A 25,427-nucleotide genomic window follows, 5' to 3' on the forward strand; every position below is an offset into this window, starting at 1 on the left:
ACAAACCCAAAACAATTAAGAAAATGGGAATAGGAACATACATATTGATAATTACCTTAAATATAAATGGAGTAAATGCCCCCACCAAAAGACACAGACTGGCTGAATGGATACAAAAAAAAGACCCATATATACACTGTCAACAAGAGACCCACTTCAGACCTAGGTACAAATACAGACTGAAAGTGAGGGGATGGAAGAAGTTATTCCATGTAAATGGAAATCAATAGAAAGCTGGAGTAACAATTCTCATATCAGACAAAAGAGACTTTAAAATAAAGATTATTACAGGAGACAAAGAAGGACACTACATAATGATCAAGGGACCGATCCAAGAAGAAGATATAAAAATTGAAAATATGTATGCACCCAACATAGGAGCACTTCAATAAATAAGGCAAATACTAACAGCCATAAAAGGGGAAATCAACAGTAACACAATAATAGTAGGGGACTTTAATATCCCAGTTTCTCCAATGGACAGATCATCCAAAATGAAAATAAAAAAGGAAACAATAGCGCTAAATGATACATTAAACAAGATGGACCTAATTGATATTTATAGGGCATTCAATCCAAAAGAAACCCAGAATACACATTCTCCTCAAGTGATCATGGAACATTCTTTGGGATAGATCATATCTTGGGTCACAAATCAAGCCTTGTTAAATTTAAGGAAATTGATATTGTATCAAGTTTCTTTTCTGACCACAATGCTATCAGATGATATCAATTACAGGAAAAGATATGTAAAATATGCAAACACATATAAGCTAAACAATACACTGCTTAATAACGAAGTGATCACTGAAGAAATCAAAGAGGAAATAAAAAAAAAAATACCTAGAAACAAATACAATGGAGACACGATGACCCAAAACCTATGGGATGTAGCAAAAGCAGTTCTAAGGGGGAAGTTTATAGCAATACAATCCTACCTTAAGAAACAGTAAACATTTCAAATAACAACCTAACTTTGCACATAAAGCAATTAGAGAAAGAAAAACAAAAAGAACCCCAAAGTTAGCAAGAGGAAAGAAATCATAAATATCAGATCAGAAATAAAGGAATAAAAGTGAAGGAAACAATAGCAAATATCAATAAATCTAAAAGCTGGTTCTTTGAGAAGATAAAAAAAAATGATAAACCATTAGCCAGACTCATCAAGAAAAAAAAGGGAGAAGACTTAAGTCAATAGAATTAGAAATGAAAAGTAGAAACAACAACTGACACTGCAGAAATACAAAGGATCATGAGAGATTACTACAGAAAAATCTAACCAATAAAATGGACAACCTGGAAGTAATGGGCAAATTCATAGAAATGCACAACCATCCGAGACTGAACCAGGAAGATATAGAAAAGATGGAGAGACCAATCACAAGCACTGAAATTGAGATTGTGATTAAAAATCTTCAACAAACAAAAGCCCAGACCAGATGGCTTCACAGGCGAATTCTATCACACATTTAGAGAAGAGCTAACATCTATCTTTCTCAAACTCTTCCAAAATACAATAGAGGAAGGAACACTCCCAAAGTCATTCTACGAGGCCACCATCACCCTGATACCAAAACCAGATAAAGATGTCACAAGGAAAGGAAACTATAGGCCAATATCACTGATTAAAATAGATGCAAGAATACTCAACAACAAGCAAACTGAATCCAACAGCACATTAACAGGATCATACACTATGATCAAGTGGGGTTTACTCCAGGAAAGCAAGGATTCTTCAATATATGCAATCAATCAATGTGATACTCCATATTAACAAATTGAAGGAGAAAAGCCATATGATCATCTCAATCAATGCAGAAAAAGCTTTTGACAAAATTCAACACCCATTTATGATAAAAACCCTGCAGAAAGTAGGCATAGAGGGAACTTTCCTCAACATAATAAAGGCCATATATGACAAACACACAGCCAACATCGTCCTCAATGGTGAAAACTTGAAGCCATTTCCACTAAGATCAGGAAGAAGGCAAGGTTGCCCACTTTCACCACTATTATTCAACATACTTTTGGAAGTTTTAGCCACAGCAATCAGAGAAGAAAAAGAAATAAAAGGAATCCAAATTGGAAAAGAAGAACTAAAGCTGTCACTGTTTGCAGATGACATGATACTATAAATAGAGCATCCTAAGGATGATACCAAAAACCTACTGGAGCTAATCAATGAATATGGTAAATTAGCAGGACACAAAATAAATGCACAGAAATCTCTGCCATTCTTATACATTAATGATGAAAAATCTTAAAGTGAAATTAAGCAAACACTCCCATTTACCATTGCAACACAAAGAATAAAATATAAAGGAATAAACCTACCTTAGGAGACAAAAGAGCTGTATGCAGAAAATTATAAGACACTGATGAAAGAAATTAAAGATGATACAAATATATGGAAAGATATACCATGTTCTTGGAAGAATCAACATTTTGAAAATGACTCTACTACCCAAAGCAATCTATAGATTTAGTGCAATCCCTATCAAACTACCACTGGCATTTTTCACAGAACTAGAACAAAACATTTCACAATTTGTATGGAAACACAAAAGACCCCGAATAGGCAAAGCAATCTTGAGAAAGAAAAATGGAGCTGTAGGAATCCGGCTCCCTGACTTCAGACTATACTACAAAGCTACAGTAATCAAGACAGTATGGCACTGGCACAAAAACGGAAATATAGATCAGTGGATCAGGATAGAAAGTCCAGAGATAAACCCACACACAAATGGTCATCTTATCTTTGATAAAGAAGTGAAGAATATACAGTGGAGAAAAGACAGTCTCATCAATAAGTGGTGCTGGCAAAACTGGACAGGTATATGTAAACGTATGAAATTAGAACACTCCCTAAAATTGTACATGAAAATAAACTCAAAATGGATTAAATACCTAAATGTAAAGCCAGACACTGTCAAATTCTTAGGGGAAAACATAGGCAGAACAATCTATGACATAAATCACAGCAAGATCCTTTTTGACCCACCTCCGAGAGAAATGGAAATAAAAACAGAAATAAACAAATGGGACCTAATGAAACTTCAAAACTTTTGCACAGCAAAGGAAACCATAAACAAGACCAAAGGACAGCCCTCAGAATGGGAGAAAATATTTACAAATGAAGCAACTGACAAAGGATTAATCTCCAAAATTTACAAGCAGCTCATGCAACTCAATAACAAAAAAACAAAAAACCCAATCCAAAAATGGGCAGAAGACCTAAATAGACATTTCTCCAAAGAAGATATACAGATTGCCAACAAACTCATGAAATAATGCTCAACATCTTTAATCATTAGAGAAATGCAAATCAAAACTACAAAGAGATATCATCTCACACCAGTCAGAATGGCTTTCATCCAAAAATCTAGAAACAATAATTGCTGGAAAGGATTGGAGAAAAGGAAACACTCTTGCACTGCTGGTGGGAATGTGTATTGGTAGAGCCACTATGGAGAACAGTATGGAGGTTCCTTAAAAAACTAAAAATAGAACTACCATATGACCCAGCAATCCCACTACTGGGCATGTATCCTGAGAAAACCATAATTCAAAAAGGGTCATGTACAGGGCTTCCCTGGTGGTGCAGTGGTTGAGAGTCCGCCTGCCAATGCAGGGGACATGGGTTCGTTCCCCAGTCCGGGAAGATCCCACATGCCGTGGAGCGGCTAGGCCCATGAGCCATGGCTGCTGAGCCTGTGCGTCCGGAGCCTGTGCTCCACAATGGGAGAGGCCACAACAGTGAGAGGCCCATGTACCACAAAAAAAAAATAGTGTCATGTACCAAAATGATCATTGCATCTCTATTTACAATAGACAGGACATGGAAGCAGCATCAGTGTCCATCAACAGATGAATTGATAAAGAAGATGAGGCGAATATATACAATGGAATATTACTGAGCCATATAAAGAAACAAATTTGAGTTATTTGTAGTGAGGTGGATGGACCTAGAGTCTGTCATAAAGAGTGAGGTAAGTCAGAAAAAGAAATGCAAAAACTGTACGCTAACACATATATATGGAATCTAAGAAAAATAAATAAAAAGGTCATGAAGAACCTAGGGGCAAGAGTGGAATAAAGGTACAGACCTACTTGAGAATGGACTTGAGGATATGGGGAGGGGGAAGGATAAGATGTGATAAAGTGAGAGAGTGGCATGGACATATATACACTTCCAGGTGTAAAATAGATAGCTAGTGGGAAGTAGCTGCAGAGCACAGGGAGATCTGCTCGGTGCTTTGTGACCACCTATACTGGTTGGATAGGGAGTGTGGGAGGGAGGGAGATGCAAGTGGGAAGAGATATGGGAATATATATATATATATATATATATATATATATATATATATATATATATATGTATAACTGATTCACTTTGTTTTAAAGCAGAAGCTAACACACCATTATAAATCAATTATACTCCAATAAAGATGTTAAGAAAAAAAGAATAAAATGCATAGGAATGAACATACCTAAGGAGGCAAAAACCTTTACTCTGAAAACTATAATAAAATGATGAAAGAAATGGAAGATGACACAAACAGATGGAGAGATATACCAGGTTCTTGGATTGGAAGAATCAATACTGTGAAAATGAATATACTACCAAAGGCAATCCACTGATTCAATGAAAACCCTATCAAATTACCAATGGCTTTTTTCACAGAACTAGAACAAAAATAGTTAAAATTTTTATGGAAACACAAAAGAACCTGAATAGCCCAAACAAACTATAGAAAGAAGAACAGCTGGAGGAATCACACTCTGTGTCTTCAGACTATACTACAAAACTACAGTAATCAAAACAGTATGGTACTGGTACAAAAATAGAAATATATATCAATGGAATAAGATAGAGAGCCCAGAAATAAACAGACACATCTTTGGTCAATTAATCTACACCAAGGGAGGCAAGAAGATAGAATGGGGAAAAGACAGTTTGTTTCATAAGTGGTTCTGGGAAAACTGGATAGCTACATGTAAAAGAACGAAATTAGAACATTCTCGAACACCATATACAAAAATAAACTCAAAATGGATTAAAGACCTAAATTGGGGCTTCCCTGGTGGCACAGTGGTTAAGAATCCACCTGCCATCCACGAACACGGGTTCAAGCCCGGGTCCTGGAAGATCCCACATGCAATGGAGTAACTAAGCCGGTATGCCACAACTACTGTGCCTGCACTTTAGAGCCCACGAGCCTACAGCCTGTGCTCCACAACAAGAGAAGCCACCTCAGTGAGAAGCCCGTGCACCTCAACGAACAGTAGCCCCCTCTCCCAAAACTACAGAAGGCCTGCGCACAGCAACAAAGACCCAACACATTCAAAAATAAATTAAATAAATTTAAAAAAAGACCTAAATGTAAGACCAGACACCATAAAACTCCTTGAGGAAAACATAGGCAGAACACTCTTTGACATAAATTGCAGCAATATCTTTCTGGATCTTTCTCCTAGAGTAATGAAAACAAAACCAACAAACAAAAAAAAGCAAAACAAAAATAAAGAAATGGGACCTAATTAAACTTAAAACCTTTTGTACAGAAAAGGAAACTGCAAACAAAATAAAAAGACAACATATGGACTAATTAAGGGATTAATCTCTGAAATATACAAACAGCCCAGGTAGCTCAATATCAAAAAACAAAACAACCCAATCAATAAATAGGCAGAAAATCTAAATAGACATTTCTCCAAAGAAGACATACAGATGGCCAACAGGCACATGAAAAGATGTTTAACATTGCTAATTATTAGATAAATACAAATTAAAACTACAATGAGGTATCTCATCACACTGGTCAGGATGGACATCATTAAAATGTCTACAAACAATAAATGCTGGAGAGGGTGTGGAGAAAAGGAAACCCTCCCACATTGTTGGTAGAAATGTAAATTGGTGCATCCACTATGGAGAGCAGTATGGAGGTTCCTAAAAAAAAAAAATTAAATATTGTTACCATACGATCCTGCAATCTTACTCCTGGGCATATATATGGAGAAAACCATAATCCGAAAAGATATATGCATCCCAATGTTCATTGCAGCACTATTTACAACAGCCAAGACTTGGAAACAACCTAAATGTCCATCAACAGATGAAATGAGAAAGATGTTTTATATATACACAATGTAATAATACTCAGCCATGAAGAAGAATGAAATAATGCCAATTGCAGCAACATGGATGGACCTAGCGATTATCGTACTAAGTGAAGTAAGCCAGACAGAGAAAGACAAATATCATATCATTTATATGTGTTATGTAAAAAAAAGTGATACAAAATTAGCATATTTACAAAACAGTAACAGATTTACAGATGTAGAAAACAAACTTATGGTTACTAAAGGGAAACGTTGGTGTGGGAGGGAAAAAATGTAGGTTTGGGAATAACATATACACACTAATATATATAAAATAGATAAATAACAAGGACCTACTGTATAGCACAGGGAACGAAACTGAATATTTTGTAATAACCTATATGGGAAAATAATCTGAAATAGAATATATACATGTATATGTATATGTACAACTGAATCACATTGCTGTTCACCTGAAACTAACACAACATTGTAAATCAACTATACTTCAATTTAAAAAAATAAATAAAATACATCAGCTTGCAAGGGAAGGAGTGAAACTGTCACTGTGTGCAGATGACATGATGTTATATAGAGAAAAGTCATGTCTCCACCAAAACAAATAAATTTAGTAAAGTTGAAGGATACAAGATTAATATTCAGAAATCTACTGCTTTTCTATACACAAATAATAACCTATCAGAAAGAAAAAGCAAGAAAACAATCCCATTTAAAATCACATTAAAAAGAATAAAATACTTAGGGATAAACTTAACCTGGGAATTGAAAGACTATCCTCTGAAAAGTAAAAAAAAAAAAAAAAAAAAAAAAAATTGATGTAGGAAACTGAAGACAATAAAAAGAAATGAAAGATATACTTTGTTCTTGTATTGAAAGAATTAATATTGTTAAAATGTCCATACTACCCAAAGCAATCTACATATTTAATGCAATCCCTATCAAAATACCCATGACATTTCTCAGAGAACTAGAACAAATGATCTTAAAATTTATATGGAACCATAAAAGACCCCAAATTGCCAAAGCAATCTTGAGAAAAAATAACAAAGCTGTAGATATCATGCTTCCTGATGTCAAATTATACTACAAACCTACAGTAATCTAAACATTATGGTACTGGCACAAAAACAGACACATAGATCAATGGAAAAAAACAAGGCCCAGAAACAAATTGATGAATATATGGCCAATTAATCTCCAACAAAGGAGGCAGAACAATACAGTGGGAAAAAGACAGTTTCTTCAATAAAAGGTGTTGAGAAAACTGAATAACTATATGCAAAATAATCAAACTGGACTACTTTCTCATACCATATACAATTATAAACTAAAAATGGATTAAGGAATTAAGACCTGAAACCATAAAACTCCTAGAAGAACACATAAACAGTACACTCTTTGACATCAGACTTACCAATATTTTTTGAACATGTGTCCTCAGGCAAAGGAAACAAAACCAAAAATAAAGAAATGGGACATCAAACTAAAAAAACTTTTGCACAGCAAAGGAAACTATCAAGAAAACAAAAAGGCTGCCTACTGAATGGAAGAAGATATTTGTAAATAATATTACTGATAAGGATTTAACATCCAAAATGCACAAGTAACTCATATACTCAACAGCAAAAGAACAAATAACCTGATTAAAAATGGACAGGAGACCTGAATCAACATTTTTCCAAAGGCCTACAGATGGCCAGCAGACTAATGAAAAGATGCTCAAATCACTAATTATCAAGGAAATGAAAATCAAAACCACCCTGAGATACCACCTCACATCTGTCAGAATGGCTATTATCAAAAAGACAACAAAAAACAAGTGTTGGCGAGAATGTGAAGAAGTGTTGGAGAGAATGTGGAGAAGAGGGAACCCTCATGCACTGTTGTTGGTAGGACTGTAAATTGGTGCAGCCACAAAGGAAAACAGTATTGAGGTTCCTCAACAAATTAAAAATAGAACTGCCATATGATCCAGCAACTTCATCTAGGTATTTACCTGAAGAAAACAAAAACACTAATCCAAAAAGTTATACACAGTCCAATGTTCATTGTGGCAATTTTTACAATAGCCAAGATATGGAATCAACCTACATGTCCATCAATAACAAATGCATATATATGTGTATATATATGTGTGTATACATACACACATTCAATGGAATTTTAGTAAACCACTAAAAATGAAATCTTGCCATTTGTAAGAACATGAGTGGATCTAGAAGGTACTATGAGAAGTGAAATAAGTCAGAGAAAGACAAATACCACATGATCTCACTTATATGTGGAATCTAAAAAAACAAAATAAATGAACACACATAACAAAACATAAACAGTGTTATAGATACAAAGAACAAGCAGGTGTTTGTAAGAAAGGAGGGGAGTACAGTGAAGAAAGAAATAGGTAAGGGAGATTAAGAGGTACAAACTTCTGGTTGTGCAATAAATGAGTCATGTGTATGAAATGTACAGTGTGGGAAATAGTCAATCTTTGGTGACATATTGTAACTAGACTTATTGTGGCAACCAATTTGAAATGTATAGAAATATTGAATCACTATGTTGTGTAACAGGAACTTAACATTGTGTTGTAGGTCAATTATATTTCAAAAACAAACAAGCAAATTCATAGAAAAAGAGATCAGATTTGTGGTTACCAGAGGCAGGGTGTGGGGGCAATAGAATTGGGTGAAGTAGCTAAAAAGTACAAACTTCTAGTTACAAGATAAGTAAGTACTAAGGATGTAATATACAACATGATAAATATAATTAAAAAGCTGTATATTTTATATGAAAGTTGTTAGAGTAAATTCTAAGAGTTCTCATTACAAGTAAAAAATTGGGTTTTATTTATTTAATTTTGTATCTATATGAGATGCTGTATGTTCACTAAACTTACTGTGACAAATATTTCATGATGTACATAAGTTAAATCATTATGTTGCACACCTTAATCTTATACACTGCTGTATGTCAATTATATCTCAAAAAACTGGAAATTAAAAAAAAACATAAATAAATGAAAACCTAGAATTTTATACTGAGTGAATATATCTTTCAATAATAATGGAGAAAATTACCAGGGATTAAGAAGGTCATTTCATAATGATAAAGGGGAAAACTAATCAAGAGGTCAAATTTATAAACGATTTATGCACCTAAAAACAGAGCTTCAAAATACATGAAGCAAAAAGTGATATATCTGCAAAGAGAAAAAGACCAATCCATAATTATGGTTGAAATATGAAAGTAGACATCACAACAGTGTCTACAGACATGAATAGATTAGTAAGGAGATTTTATGAAAAACTTTATGACATCATATTCAAAAATGAAAAATTTCTTTGAAAGAAAAAGAATACCAATGCTCACTCAAGGAGAAATAAAGAAAACCCCAAGCCCAGATGAATTCACTGGTGAATTATAACTGTAAAATAAATAAAGGAAACCTCATTTAAAATGGAGTCTTGCCTATAGGTTGCCCTAGTTTGCTTGTCCTGAATTTCAATTCTCTGATTTTCCCCAAATAAACTCATTTTCCTGGTAAAATAACTGGCTCTTCTGTGTTTGTTTGTTTTTTAAGGTCAATATAACAAATATTTAAAAAGCAATTCCAATTCTAAATAATTCTTCCAGAAAACTGAAGAAGAGGTAATGTTTCCCAACTCATTTAATGAGGTCATTTTTACCCTAATACCAAAACCAGAAAGATAGTACAAGAAATCCACAAACCAAAATCCCTCATCAACATAATATAAAACTTGTGAACAAAAATTTAGCAAATCAAATTCAGTTATATGTACATATAAAAAGGATAACATATCATGATGAAGTGTTTATCCTGGGGATACAAGATTAGTTTAACAATTGAAAATCAATGTAATTATAAATGTTATAATAAAAAACAAAACAAAACAAAAAACATGTGGTTTACCTCAACAGATATACAAACAGAATTTGAAAAAATCCAACATACATCCCTAAGAAAAATGTTCATCACACTGGGAACAGAATGGAACTTCCACAACCTAATTAAAAGCATCTATGTAAAATCACAGCCAACATCATACTTAACAGTAAAAAAAAATGAAAGATTTCCCTCAAGACCAGGAACAAAATAAGGTTATCCATCCTTTTCACTTCTGTAACACTATACTGCAAGTTCTAGTCATTGAAAATAAATAAAATACATCCATATGAGAAATAATTAAAACTCTTTATTCATGAATGACATGATTGTCTATGTTGAAAAACTGATGAAATCTACAAAAAGATACTAGAATATCATTTTATCAAAGTTGTAGTATACAAGTTCAATATAAAAAACAATTGTATTTCTACATACTAGCAGCAAAAAAAAAATTGGAACATGAAATTATAAACAATGCCATTTACGATAGCATGAAAAATAGGAAACAGGTGAAATACACAATAAAAGATGTGTAAGATCTGTACATTGACAACGATAGAACATTGATGAAATTAAAGAAGGTTTAACGAATTGGAAAGAGATACCATGTTCATGGATCAGAAGACTCAGTGTTGTTAAAATGTCAATTATCCCCCAATTGACTTATAGATCCAACCCCATCTCAGTCAAAATCCTAGTACCCTTTTTTGGTGGAAACTGAAAAGCTGACTCTAAAATTCATAAAGAAATGCAAAGGACCCAGTTCAAAACAACTCTGAATAAGTAGAAAAAGGTTGGATGACTAGCAGTATATAATTTCAAAACTTAATTATAAAGAAACAGTAATGAAGGCAGTGTGGTAATGGAGTAAAGACAGACAAACAGGTTAATGGAACAGAATAGAAAGTACAGTAAGCCCCCCACATACAAACCTTTAAGTTGAGAACTTTCAAAGATGCGAACATGCATTTGCATGTCCAACCATGTACAAGTGGCTGTGCTTTTGTGTACTTTACTGTACAGTACTCTATAGAGTACAGTAGTACAGTATCTTTATTTCAAGCCCAGGATGTCTGGAAGTAAGCATAAAAGCAGTGGTGATGTAGCTGGTACTGCTAAGAAGCGCCAGGAATTGAAAGCCCAGAGAAAGGACAAAGAGAGATAATAGAAAGAAGAAGTAACTGAAGAATCAAAGAGATTCACGACACAGGAAATAACAAGGGGATTTTCTTTATTTGAGGAGGCACTGTTAGTTTCTGAGGCACAGGATCTGAATGTAGAATGGTACACGAAAGTTGCAACAGCCGTTGAGAATGCAATCCATTGCTGTGTCATTTATGACGAGAAAAAAAGAGCTACTACCAAGACATCACTGGATCATTTTTTCTAGAGGGTAGATAAAATTGAATCCAGCAAGGAACCAGAACCTGTGCCATCAACGTCAGGCATGAGTGAAATTGCAGCTTTCCCTCCGTTTCCTACTGCTGATGATCCTTCAGCTCTACCATCTCCCACCTCCTCTCCTTCCTCCAGTCAGTAACCTTTCTTGTCTTTTCACTGAATGCCAATGCCCTGTATGCCAGCTGTTGTACTGTACTACTGTACTTTTCAAGGTACTGTACAATTAAAAATGTTTTATTTTTTGTTTGTTCATTTTTTATGTATCATTTGTGTGAAAATATTATAAAGCTATTACAGTACAGTACTATATAGCCAATTGTGATAGTTGGGTACCTATGCTAACTTTGTTGGACTTACGAACAAACTGGACTTATGAACGTGCTCATGGAACAGAACTCGTTCGTATGTAGGGGACTTACATTATATAAATAGAACCAGGCATATTTAGGCAGCTGATTTTTGATCAAGATAGAAATGTAATTCCGCAGAGAATTGATAGTATTTTCAACAAATGTTGGTGGAATAATCAGGTGTCTGTATAGAAAAATTAGTTTTGAACCATATATTGCACCAAAAACAAATACTGAATCAAAATGTATCATAGATCTAAAGAAAAAACCTAAAACTATAAAACTTCTAAAAGAAAACACAGGGGAAAACACTTGAAATTTGGGGCAAGGCAAAGATTTCTTAGTTATAACACCAAAAACATGCTGCAGAGAAGAAAATAAAAATGAAATACTGTCTTTATCAACATTAGAAACAATTAAGAGAATTAAATGACAATTTATAGACTGAGGGAAAATATTTGCAAGGCATAGCTCTGATAAAGGACTTATATCTAGACTATATTAGGAACTCTCAAAACTCAATAATAAAAAAGTGACCAAAATAAAAAATGGGGGTAAAAGATGTCAATGGGCAATTCAAAGAAGATAAATGGATGGCAAGTAAGCACATGAAAAATGCTCAACATTGTTAGTTACTAGGGAAGTGCAAATTAAAATAATATGAGATACCATTACATACATTTTTAAATAGCTAAAATTAAAAAAAGAATGATCATTATCAAGTGTTGGTGGGGACTTCCCTGGTGATCCAGTGGTTAAGAATCTGCACTTCCAATGCAGTGGGCTCAGGTTCAAACCATGGTTGGGGAACTAAGATCCTACATGCTGCATGGCCAAAGAAGAAAACAAACAAACAAACAAACAAAAAACAAATCAATTATTGGCAAGGATATGGAAGAACTAAAACTCTCATACACTGCTGGTGGGAATGTAAAATGGTACAGGAACTGAAAAACAGTTTGGTGGTTTCTTAAAAAGTTAAATATATGATCCAATCATTCTACTCCTGAGTATTTATACAAAAATGAAAGGCATGCATCCATGTAAACACTTTCAAATGGATACTCACTGCAGCTTTACTGGAATATCACAAAACTGCCAACAACCCAAATGTCCATCAACAGGTAAATGGACAAACTGTTGTGTATCCATACAACGGATATTATTCAGTGATGTAAAGTAACAAACTATTGATACACTCCAACAACATGGATGAATCTCAAAATAATTATGAGAGAAAGAGACAAAAAAGAGTATACACTATATGATTCCATTTATAATCATTTCAAGAAAATGTAAGCTAACCCGTAGCATCAGACAGTAGGTCCTTGGTTGCCAGGGAGTGAGGGGCGGGGGATTGTGAGTTCAGGATGTGAGGCAGGAGGGAAGGATTATAAAGGAACATGAGGAAGCTTTTAGGGGTGATGCATATGTTTATTATCTTGATTTGGTGATGGTTTCATTGGTGTGTAAATATGTCATGACATTAAATTATATATTCATTTTGTTGTGTAGCACACCTCAGTAAAGTTTTTTTTTAAAAAATCAATGGTCTAGCCCAAAAGAATAGGTTCCTCTACTCCCACTTACCAAAGTATGTTTCAACATAAAAATTAACCATACATACTAAAATTTAGCACTACTCTGCTCCTCATTAAACCTTATTTGAGCTTTTGTACTTTCCTGTGGATTCTGAGGGTTTACTGAAAGGTACAGGTAGTGATGGTTAGAGAATGAAAAATAATTTTGTTAGATGGGCCTATACAAATATTGAAATATACTACTATGGCTTTAATTTCACTCATGAGGGTTTTTATTGCTAATGAGAATTTCAAAGATTAACATTTGATCATCAAAGTGCTTTATACATTCTTAATGATATTAGCTAACACTAACTGAACACTTATTATGACTATGTGCTGCATTTATTAACCTGTTTTATCTTCATAACAACCCTGAAGTAGGTACTATTAACTCTCTTCACTTTACAGATGTGAAAACTAAGGCACAAAGAGGTTAAGCACCATTCCCTAGGTCACATAGCTTTTAAGTATGTAACACATAACTAGCACGTAAGGATAGGCATCCAGGCAGTCAGTCAGAGTCTGGCTCATAAGTACTAAACTATACTACCTCTCAATCTTCCCTATTAAACTCAATATTGATGTCTGAACTTTACATAATTAATTGCTGCTTTCTTTCTAAAGTAATAACTGTCAAATACACACAATAAGTGCTCAATGTTATAGCACTAAGTAATCATTCATGAAAAATATCAAAATTTGTTTCAGAAAAAAAAATCAGTTTTTCATAATAAAGTTCAACAATATTGCTTTATTATATATTCACTGAAAAAAATTTAACTGAAATTAAGGACAGTTAAAGCTAAGATGGCCATACAATTTGTTATCCAAAATGGGAAAGTCCACAGACACCCCAAAACACACCACCAGACGTGGACCTGCCCACCAGAAAGACAAGATCCAGCCTCATCCACCAGAACACAGGCACTAGTGCCCTCCACCAGGAAGCCTACACAACCCACTAAACCAACCTTAGCCACTGGGGACAGACACCAAAAACAACGGGAACTACAAACCGGCAGCCTGCAAAAAGGAGACCCCAAACACAGTAACATAAGCAAAATGAGAAGACAGAAAAACACACAGCAGGAGAAGGAGCAAGATAAAAACCCACCAGATCTAACAAATGAAGAGGTAATAGGCAGTCTACCTGAAAAAGAATTCAGAATAATGATGGTAAAGATGATCCAAGATTCTATTTCCCAGATCCAAAATCTTGGAAATAGAATAGACAAAATGCAAGCAACAGTTAACAAGGACCTAGAAGAATTGAAGTAGTTTTAATAGGGCTCAATCTATCTTACTTCTTTTTAACCTCCTTGAAAAATAAGCAGTAAAATCTCCTTGACAGAATGACGAGAGGATGGATGACAGATGAAAAAGCAAATGTGTCATTATCTTAGGTAATATTCACTGAATTTTCTTGATAGCTAAGAGGAAAATGAGCTCACCCACAGTGCACAAAAATCTGTCCCTACAGTATGAATAATTTTCCACTTTTTTCAAAGTAGATATAGTAGTGTTGGCCAGTTTTAAGAAAAGATACTGAGCTATGACAAGAATGATCACTTATATACAATCACTGGGTATTTAGTTAGATAATCTAGTCGGAAGAAAGCCATTACTAATTAAAACAATTAACTTAATCTAATCTAGACTTAAATAGTTCCTATTTTTTTTAATATCCATTTTAAGTAAAAGTCAGCAAAACTCTAAATTCTTTGAACAAACACTAATACGGGAGAATAACAATTTTCCTATTCTTCTCACAGTACTCAGATGGCAAATTCATTAAAGCTTGGAAACTACTGATTAATATTTCATCACTTCTATTTCAAATTTAATCACGTGACTGAGAAAAACCATTATTTTCACTGCAGTTATTACTAATTATACTGCAAGCATTTTAATTTGGTCAAATGTATTACAATTCATACTTCCTCAGTATAAAAGACTGAGTTCCATACATAAGTAACACTTTCTGCCCTGATTACAGGTAACAACAAATTATCCCTCACAATTAAATAAGAATATAATTCTAATTATTGAATTTGCTAGTGCATTTCTCTAGCTTTGTTTAGACATTGTAGTCTTTTTCTAGTATTATTTGGCACAAGGTGTTTGAAAGTTATAGTACTAGAAGTTCTAGAAGTATTTCAGTACAGTGTTTTTGGTTTTGTTTTAAATTTGTATTGGAGTATAGTTGATTTACAATGTTGTGTTAGTTTCAGGTGTACAGCAAAGTGAATCAGTTATACATCCATCATATATCCAATCTTTTTTTCTTTTACATTCTTTTCCCATATAGGTCATTACAGAGTATTGAGTAGAATTCCTTGTGTTGTACAGCAGGCTCTTATTAGTTATCTATTTTACATATAGTAGTGTGTATATGTCAATCCCAATCTCCCAGGTCATCCCCTCCACCCCTTATCTCCTGGTAACCATAAGTTTGTTTTCTACATCTGTGACTCTACTTCTATTTTGTAAATAAGTTTATTTGTACCCTTTGTTTTAGATTCCACATATAAGTTATATCATATGATATTTGTCTTTCTCTGACTTACTTCACTCAGTATGATAATCTCTAGGTCCATCCATGTTGCTGCAGTTGGCATTATTTTGTTCTTTTTTATGGCTGAGTAATATTCCGTTGCATATATGTACACATATTCTTTATCCATCCCTCTGTTGATGGACATTTAGGTTGCTACCATGTCCTGGTTATTGTAAATAGTGCTGCAATGAACACTGGGGGTGCATCTATCATTTTGAATTATGGTTTTGTCTGGGTATATGCCCAGGAGTGGGGATTGCTGGGTCATATGGTAGCTCTATTTCTAGTTTTTTAAAGAATCTCCATACTGTTCTCCATAGTGGCTGTACCAATTTACATTCCCACCAACAGTGTAGGAGGGTTCCCTTTTCTCCACACCCTCTCCACCATTTATTGTTTGTAGATTTTTTAATGATGGCCATTCTGACTGGTGTGAGGTGATACCTCATTGCAGTTTTGATTTGCACTTCTCTAATAATTTGTGATGTTGAGCATCATTTTATGGGCTTTTTTTGCCACCTGCATGTCTTCTTTGTAGAAATGTCAATTTAGATCTTCCACCCACTTTTTGATTGGGTTGTTTGTTTTTTTGATATTGAGCTGCATGAGCTGTTCATATATTTTGGAGATTAATCCCTTGTTGGCTGCTCCATTTGCCAATATTTTTTCCCATTCTGAAGGCTGTCTTTTTGCTTTGTTTATGGTTTCCTTTGCTGTGCAAAAGCTTTTAAGTTTAATTAGATCCCACTTGTTTATTTTTGTTTTTAGTTTCATTACTCTAGGAGGTGGATCAAAAAAGATCTTGCTGAAATTTATGTCAAAGAGTGTTCTGCTTATGTTTTCCTCTAAGAGTTTTATAGTGTCCACTCTTACATTTCAATATAGTGTTTTAACTGTAAAGCTGCTGTTCAATATAGATTAAGTAACAAGTAAAAAGCTTTGGTATACTTAATTTCTATATTATAAGCAAGAAGTAGATGAATGATAACACCTTTCCTCTGAGCCTTAAAGGGTTATAGACCTCTTTCTTCCCCATTCCATCCACATAATCCAAGCTAATCAAGCCTTTCTTCCTCCAGAACGTCTTCCCTAACATGTGGTAGACTGAAAAGAGTACTGGACTGAAAATCAATTCCAGCTATGCCATTCAGTGTATGACCATGGACAAAATAAATTCTGCACACCTTGGTTTATCTATCCGCAAAATGATGGACCAGATCCCACCTAGCTCTAGAAATCTATGACTTTTAAATACATGAACAAAAGACTTCACTTAAAAGCAACTTCAAGCCAAAATGGAAAATAAATATTTAAATAAAACCTGACCACTTATTTCAAATTTCACAGTGGTACATGTATACAATGGAATATTACTCAGCCATAAAAAGGAATGAAATTGGGTCATTTGTTGAGACGTGGATGGATTTAGAAACTGTCATACAGAGTGAAGTAAGTCAGAAAGAGAACAAATATTGTATATTAACGCAGATATGTAGAACCTAGAGAAATGATACAGATGAACCGGTTTACAGGGGAGAAGTTGAGACACAGATGTAGAGAACAAATGCATGGACACCAAAGGGGGAAAGTTGCAGGGGGCTGGGGGTGGTGGTGTGATTAATTGGGCGATTGGGATTGATATGTATACACTGATGTGTATAAAATTGATGACTAATAAGAACCTGCTGTATAAAAAGAAAAAAAAAAAAAGAACCAAAACAGCCAAGACAATTTTGAAGAGGAAGAAGAAGATGTGGTAGTGATAAGGTGTGGAGACTTATTTATGCAATAACGTGACTTTTAAAATAAAACTAGTGTAATGTTGGCATGGGAGTGGGCAGGTACTGTATGTCAGTGTAATAGTTCAGAGTGCTCAAGAAATGACCCACATATAATGAGAACTTGGTGTTATTATAAATTGGCATTATATTGATTAATAAAAAAAAACCCCAAAAACCTGACCACTTATTTCAAATTTATAGCCATTCACAATAGGAAAATATTTATATTTCTATATTGGACAAAAAAAAAGCTTAGAGTGTAAATTAACAATGCAAGGTATACTTGAAAAGATTAAATAGCTTGTGAAAAGAGTATTCAATTAAGTATTTATTATGCTAGGAATGATAGGAAATGCAAAAGTGAATATGACATTTAAAGCTCCCTGAGTGGGAAAAATAAAAATGCGTACAAATGAATATATAACCAGGGAGAAAGTGATTAAGTACTAATATTCTGACAAAAGTACATACAAAGCAGTAATAGGAATGCAGTTGAGGAAAAGCACAAGTTGCTCTTTTTAAAGAAGGCAAGGGAGGAAGCCACAAATAACTGTCCTATAAAAACTTCTACTGCACAATTCTTTTTTTGGTCAAGGGTGCATGTCGCTGAAATAAGTGACATTTTACTTACTTAAATTATTGTAAAATTTAGATAGAAATGCCTTCTAATTAATCAAGTATTACTGTGTTTATTTTTAATATATTGTGACACCATGAAAATTTCATTACTCTCTTGCCTCTTCTACTTTTGTTTTGTTTATCAGATTCTTCTCCTTTTCCCCACTGTTTAACAAAAGGGAAGCAGCAATGTCAAGGTTCTCAATGCTGAAACTATTGTAGCAATAAGACACACAAAGCTAACATGACTTCCACTATCACCCCCACCCCCACCCCATTTAACTGAATGAACAAATTCTAGGAACTGTGCATGGACAGGAGGCAAACAGAATCATTTTCTATATGCTTCTGATAGTGACACTCACCAATGTCAAGAAAAGCAGTGGAAAGGGAAAAACAACTTATAAGGAACTATAATTGAGTAAAACAATTGTCATGAGGTGACAGTAAATGTTACAGTTCTCCCAACTAAAGGGAACTAGTATAAGGGGTTATGGGTAACTGAACAATAGTTTACCTCCATTACTAATTTAAAACAGACAAGAAATTATCGAATTGTTAAAATGTACAGATTTTTTTAACTTCATATAGCTCATTTGCTCAGTAATCTGCCACCATTTTCCGAAAAATTCCATAGACAGAACTAAAGTAATTTAATCCATAAAAAGGGAATACATGAAAGACCTTGTGAAATATTTCAACATCCCCCAATATATTTTTCTGTTAATTTCTCCAGAATATCAGACTAAATGAGGCAAGAATAAAACTGAATTTTGATATCTATTATTCCTTAAGCACTACACAGACACAAACATAAAACACACAGAACATGGAAAACCAAAAATCTAAGCACAAGTGGCATATAAATCTCTATTTCAGCATTAGATTCACTGTTGCTAGTTATTATTATTATTTTTTAGAGGAACACAAGAGTATCATGTGTATAGCTTTAAACATTGGAAATGTTCCTTGGGAAAATGTACTTTTTTTTTTTTTACATCTTTATTGGAGTATAATTGCTTTACAATGGTGTGTTAGTTTCTGCTTTATAACAAAGTGAATCAGTTATACATATACATATGTTCCCATTTGACGCATGGCCTGGCTGACTAGAAAACACATATATTTAATGAATAAGATTAGTAGTTTCAATCACTTTATAAAGGGAAATCTGACAAATTATAAATAAACCAAATTGCATAGAAATGGAATTCTGGAATTGGAAGGAACCAAAGGGAGAACTTAATCCCCAAATTTTACAGATGAGCAAACTGAAGCAGCTAGTTAGTAGATCAAAAACTAGCACTCAGTTCTCTTGGCTTCCAATCAGGTGTTCCTTTTACTACACCACACAGCACACTTGTGTTATGACTAAGATCCAAACACAATCCCCTCCTTGTGTTTCTAATGTTTAAAAGGTAATGATAATCAAATTCCTGATTGTTTTATTCTACAGTGATCAGGATACAAGTTTTACTCCATAATGTATCCTACAGATTAGCTAATGTCCATGAGATAATAAGGTTTTGTCATTAGCAGATATTAAATACAAGGAAATCCTTTTGTCTTAAAATGTTTTCTACTGCAAAATGTAGCTTAAAAGCTTTAGGGCCCTATAAACCACATGCTGACAACTTTGGGTTGTTGTTTTAAAACTTAAAATTTTTAGACCATAAATGTAAGAATTCAAGCCTTGACCTATTATTTTTTCCCTAAACTAAGTAAGGCCAGTTACTTTGAAACTTCACTAATAATGACAGCCACTAGCCACCTGTGGCTATTAAACACTTTTAAAATGTAGGTATGTCCAAATTCAGACAGGCTATAAGTATAAAATACACACCAGAATTTGAAAAATTAGTATGAAAAAAGAATGTAAAATGTCACTAATTTTTAAAATATTGATTAGATGTTAAAATATTTTGGATATACCAGTTTAAATAAAATATATTATTAATATTAATTTTGCCTGTTTCTTTTGTTTTTAATGTGACTACTAGAAATTTTAAAATTACATACGTGGCTTGCATATTGAACATTTCTATTGAACAGCTCTTAGCCATCAATCGTAAATATTTAGGCACAACTGATAAAAAGTTTGTATATTCTCTAAGAATAAGTTAACATTATAAAAATCACCTACATAATCACTAGTCAATGTCTGTAATAAAGAAGATATGATGTGTAAAAACATACTAAATGCAGAAATCAATTTTAGTTGGCTTTATGTATTTTTCCTCAGTAGATTTATATTTTTGGTTTTGGTTAATACTGGAAGTGGTTTATATTCCCTGATCACATATGAACTGATAAGAGAGAAATGTGTCCCAGAAGCATGGCAAAAAAAAAAAAAAAAAATTCAGCCTTTGTCTTCTTCAATCCACACATATATGTGAGTTGACTTAAAAACAAATACTGTGGTTTAAAAACAAATAATGACATAAAACACCATCAGATACTCTGCAAATGCAGACTAGGCTATAACTTAAAGATTTCAGGAATTAACAGTAATTCAACAAAACAAAACATTTATAATTTATACCTTTGCTCCATCTGAAATACTGTCCCAGTCTCCACCACTCAAAGAGAACTTTCCATTGCCTATACGCAGCAGTATCTCTTCAGGAGTATCATTGGGGCCATTAGCAAATGGAGTGTAGCTATTAATAAAAAAGATTTAAGTATACATAAGGGCCTAACATATACATTAAATTAATTGAAAGTGATGAGTATAGAACTACAAGAATATATTTACTATAGCAAATTAAGAATACCACCTAAAATTTCCCTTTACTGTTCATATCAAATTTTACATTTCAAACAATAAACTTAATCCTAATGAATTATTTAATAAAATGAAGAGTCTTGCCTACATTAATCTTCTTTTTTGCCTTTGATCAGTTAATCAATGTAAAATAAAATAAAGGTAGCTTTTTATGTAGCTCTACATTCTGAAAATCAGACCAGAATGAAACATGCACATTTTATATTCTCACAGGCATAAGTTAGCAAACCAAATATACCTACTATGAAGAAATTGTTAATTTTATATATTCATAATATAGTTATTGAATTGGCTCAAATTTATTCGTTAGCATTTTATCAATATTATCAGTGAAAACAAGTTAACAATAGTTTTAATTAATGTTTATGAAAAACTGGTTAAATATTTATATCAATGTAACAGAAAAATCCTCTATAGCCATTAAAATTATTACATGGATCAATATTTACAGACAGGAAGACAAAATACATTGTATGAAGTTAAAATAGTTTAAAAAATAATTATAGAGTGACAAAAAGTGATCAGTTTTATACCATTGTAACAAATGGAACTAAAAATGGTATTCAAATTTGGGAACAGAAAGACTTATGGTTAAAAAGTTTGAAGTAGATGTCTTAATATGATAATGTGTTAATTCCCTCATGTAACCATTAAGTTGAGATAAACACACATACATATGCACACACACAAAATGTTTTGTTTAATCATAAAGTAAATATTTGAAAACAGCTATCTAGAAATCATATCCCATGGTTTGAAACCAATACTGCTGATTGCTGTTCACAAGCAAACTTGAGCTAACCTTAATTTTAGCACTTGCTGTGGTCTATAAGTATTTTGCATATATCTAAAAGTACGTGGAATATACTGACATGTGATTATCACCAAGCCAATAAATAATTTAGAGTCACCATTTTCATAACTTATCTTTATAAAGCCCCTGCTATGTCAAGCATATTTAATTATACTAAATGGCTTCTTTAAAAACTCACACCTAAGTACATTGTAATTATATTATAATTCTTCAAATTCCATTCTACACATTAGACTTTGCTAAACCTAGCCTTTATCTACAGCTACACATTTTTACTCCTAAATAAAAGTGCTACTCATTATTAAGAGTAAAACAGCACTTGTATTATTTATAAATTAACAATATTAACACAATCCAATAGTTACATTTTTTAGTATTTCTTTATCCTTTTAAGAGAAGGCAGCTGTGCATGCTTCTGTAGTTTAGTATTGTTAGTACTTTATTTAGCTTTGTTATAAAGCTCAATCTTACTAAATCTCTATTGCCAAGAGAATCAAAATTCAAGTACTTAAAAAAAATTAACATCAGCAAGTTCAGTGGGTAAGCACCTGCTGAACCATGAAATTATTTTATGCTCAAGTAAACATTTTCAAAAAGTAATGCACTCAAATGTAAAATATCAAAATAAAAATATATGCTTTATTTTAGAAGTTTTAGTTCTAATTGAACAATCCTTTAATTATATATCTAAATAATGCCTCCTTAAACACCTTACCTTATGTTTCTTAATTTTATAAGTACATAACATATAATATTTTGAAATGTTGATAGCATTTTCCTTAAGGTTATTTTCATCTGTGCTCTTTCTAGATGAAAATATACAGGTGAAATTCAAATAATGATGTGAATTAATTTGAGTATATAAATTTCTTACCCAGCCAACATTGTGTAAAAAAGGACTCCCAGACTCCAAATATCACAAGCAGCATCATAGCCTTGTTGCATAAGAACCTGAGAAAGAAATACTCATTTGGTACTACTCAGTATAAACTCAGTTTTCTCATCTAAAAGAAAGTTGTGCTTCTAATAATCTCACAAATGTTCACAATTTAGCTCATTTTAATCTTTTCAAAAATAGATTCACAATGTTAAAGGGAAAGTCTTCTGCAATTAACAAGCATTCAATAAGTGGCTATTAACGTGATTAAGCAACATGAGTGATACAAAAAAACAACCTTTTAAGATATGATCCCTGACCTCAATGAGCTTTCACTCCTCCTCTCAGGAAATCCAGATACATCAAAATTTAAAATAATAGGTACAGAGAGCTTAATATATTCTACACAGAGTACTGTCTTTTAACCCTGACACTGACTCTATGAGATAGATATTACTTCCATTTTGAAGAAGAGGAAACTGACGTAAATGTTAAGTAATTTGCCCAATATCACAAAACTAGTGAGTGGTGGAGCAGGCATTCTTACTCTAGTGTCTGTGATTTTCATATCTATGATAATTGTCTCCTTACTACACAAGAGGTGGTAAGATAATATATAATCTTATGAAAGCAAGATTAATTTATATTTTACATACAAGGCTCATGTCTTAAAAAAATCAGTATATTTCTGGATCACAAACACACATTTGATAAATTCTGAATGGTTTCGTTAATTTTTCATATAATAATTTAGGTAGTTTTTTTTCTTTTGGGACTAGTATTAATAAAAATCAAATAACATATTTATTATATATTCATGTGAATATTCTCTGTGAAGTTAATAGCTAGTTTGAGGTGAAATGAGGCCTTTTTTTACATTTAGAAAAACAAGTCCACTGCTAAAGCCTTTAGACATAGGAAAAAAATAGAAACATTATTAATACATTAACACTGGGGATTGTATAACCACCAGAATGGGCATTTCATTTATAAAAGGCTAAACATATTAATGTTTAGCTTTGACAATGGCCAGACTTGAATAATAAGTATCTAACTAACTTAAAATTCAAGATATAATGTTGTTTTTCATAGCCAAAGTGTATTTATAAGAACACACGTATCTTCAAACTTAGGAAGCTGAATAGGCTATCAAAATACCTATTTAACTGGCTTATGTAAATAACACAAGTGGAGACTACAAAGGCCCTAATAAATAATGAGGTAGAGCTAAACAATTCACATCACGATAAGCCTAACCTGGCATCCTCTAGTGAACCATAAACTTCTCCTGCTATTTTCCCTTATCTCTTTCCTTTTCTCATAACTTCCTTTTTTAAAAAATAAATTTATTTATTTAATTTATTTATTATTCTTGGCTGCATTGGGTCTTTGTTGCTGTGTGCGGGCTTTCTCTAGTTGCGGCGAGTGGGGGCTACTCTTCATTGTGGTGCACGGGCTTCTCATTGCAGTGGCTTCTCTTGTTGTGGAGTATGGGCTCTAGGCACGTGGGCTTCAGTAGTTGTGGCTTGTGGGCTTCAGTAGTTGTGGATCACAGGCTCTAGAGCACAGGTTCAGTAGTTGTGGTGCACAGGCTTAGTTGCTCTGCGGCATGTTGGATCTTCCCGGACCAGGGCTCGAACCCATGTCCCCTGCATCGGCAGGAGTATTCTTAGCCACTGTGCCACCAGGGAAGCCCTCTCATCATTCCTTGCAGTTCTGGGCATCACCATGTTTTCCCTGGTTCCCTTAGAACAATATGTTTAAAGGTTCCCAGATGATCCAATGCAAAGCCAAGGCTGAGGGACTGCTTAGTGAACTAGTTGGACAGGCAAGGGTTAATCAGTGAGTCAGCTATAGGTATTTCATACTCCCAAAACCTTCAGAGTTAATGAGAAGAAATGCACTGGAGGGATCATATTGCTTAATCTAATTAGGGTCAACCATGAAAAACTTGGTTTAGCTTTACCACACACTTAAACCCATTTTGTATGTGTAAAGAAGAGGCAGTCTACTTTTGTTCTAGAATAGGTCTCAATGTCCTATTAATAGTAAGAACATACAGCCATAAAAAAACAAGGCAAGGTAGCGGGATGAATGAAAGAGTACAATGTAGAAAGTAACGTCTTTCATACCTTCTTACTTGCATCAAGTTAAATACAAAGAAGATAGAAGTCAGAATTAAAGTAGTTAATGACTTTACTTTCTCTCTCATTTGGCTTCCCAAATCCTCAAAATGTAACATATACAGAGATTCTCATTCAGATAAATTCATATTTGGAGCAAAACATATGACAGCCTAAAGCCAGAGCAAAGCAGGGTAATTTCACATTTACTTTTTTAAAAGAGTTGCAGGCATAGCATCCATCCAATATATTGTAAATTCCTTTACTTCAGGATCATTCTTAGACCTCAGTAGACATTAAATGTCAGTTGAATAATATGATAGATTTGCTTTTATAAAAGAATAAATATTTTTTGAGATACATTAATTTTTGTGACATAGGTATAGTACAAAACACATCTTTTAAGTAAACTAGCCTTAAGAGGTTGACTGAATTGATGCATATCAAAAAAGTGAATGAATATTCCTTATTGTTCAGCTGAAATTGTACTACTAATTAGTTTCTC

General features: G+C 33.4%; 1 protein-coding gene across 3 annotated transcripts in view; it reads right to left on the minus strand.

Moving 5' to 3' along the window:
- RPS6KA6 (ribosomal protein S6 kinase A6) overlaps positions 1-25,427 on the minus strand; it is a gene marked incomplete at both ends in the record, with an annotated part of 175,961 nt that overhangs the window by 21,623 nt on the left and 128,911 nt on the right. For all 3 annotated transcript variants that reach the window (XM_082610162.1, XM_082610160.1, XM_082610161.1), the window contains 2 exons: positions 20,866-20,983; positions 22,797-22,873. In XM_082610162.1, coding sequence (XP_082466288.1) covers positions 20,866-20,983; positions 22,797-22,873 — 195 coding nt within the window. The remainder of the gene's footprint in view (positions 1-20,865; positions 20,984-22,796; positions 22,874-25,427) is intronic.

The sequence above is a fragment of the Mesoplodon mirus genome (assembly GCF_964341445.2).
Source record: "Mesoplodon mirus genome assembly, chromosome: X".
In the NCBI taxonomy this organism is placed as follows: Eukaryota; Metazoa; Chordata; class Mammalia; order Artiodactyla; family Ziphiidae; genus Mesoplodon; species Mesoplodon mirus.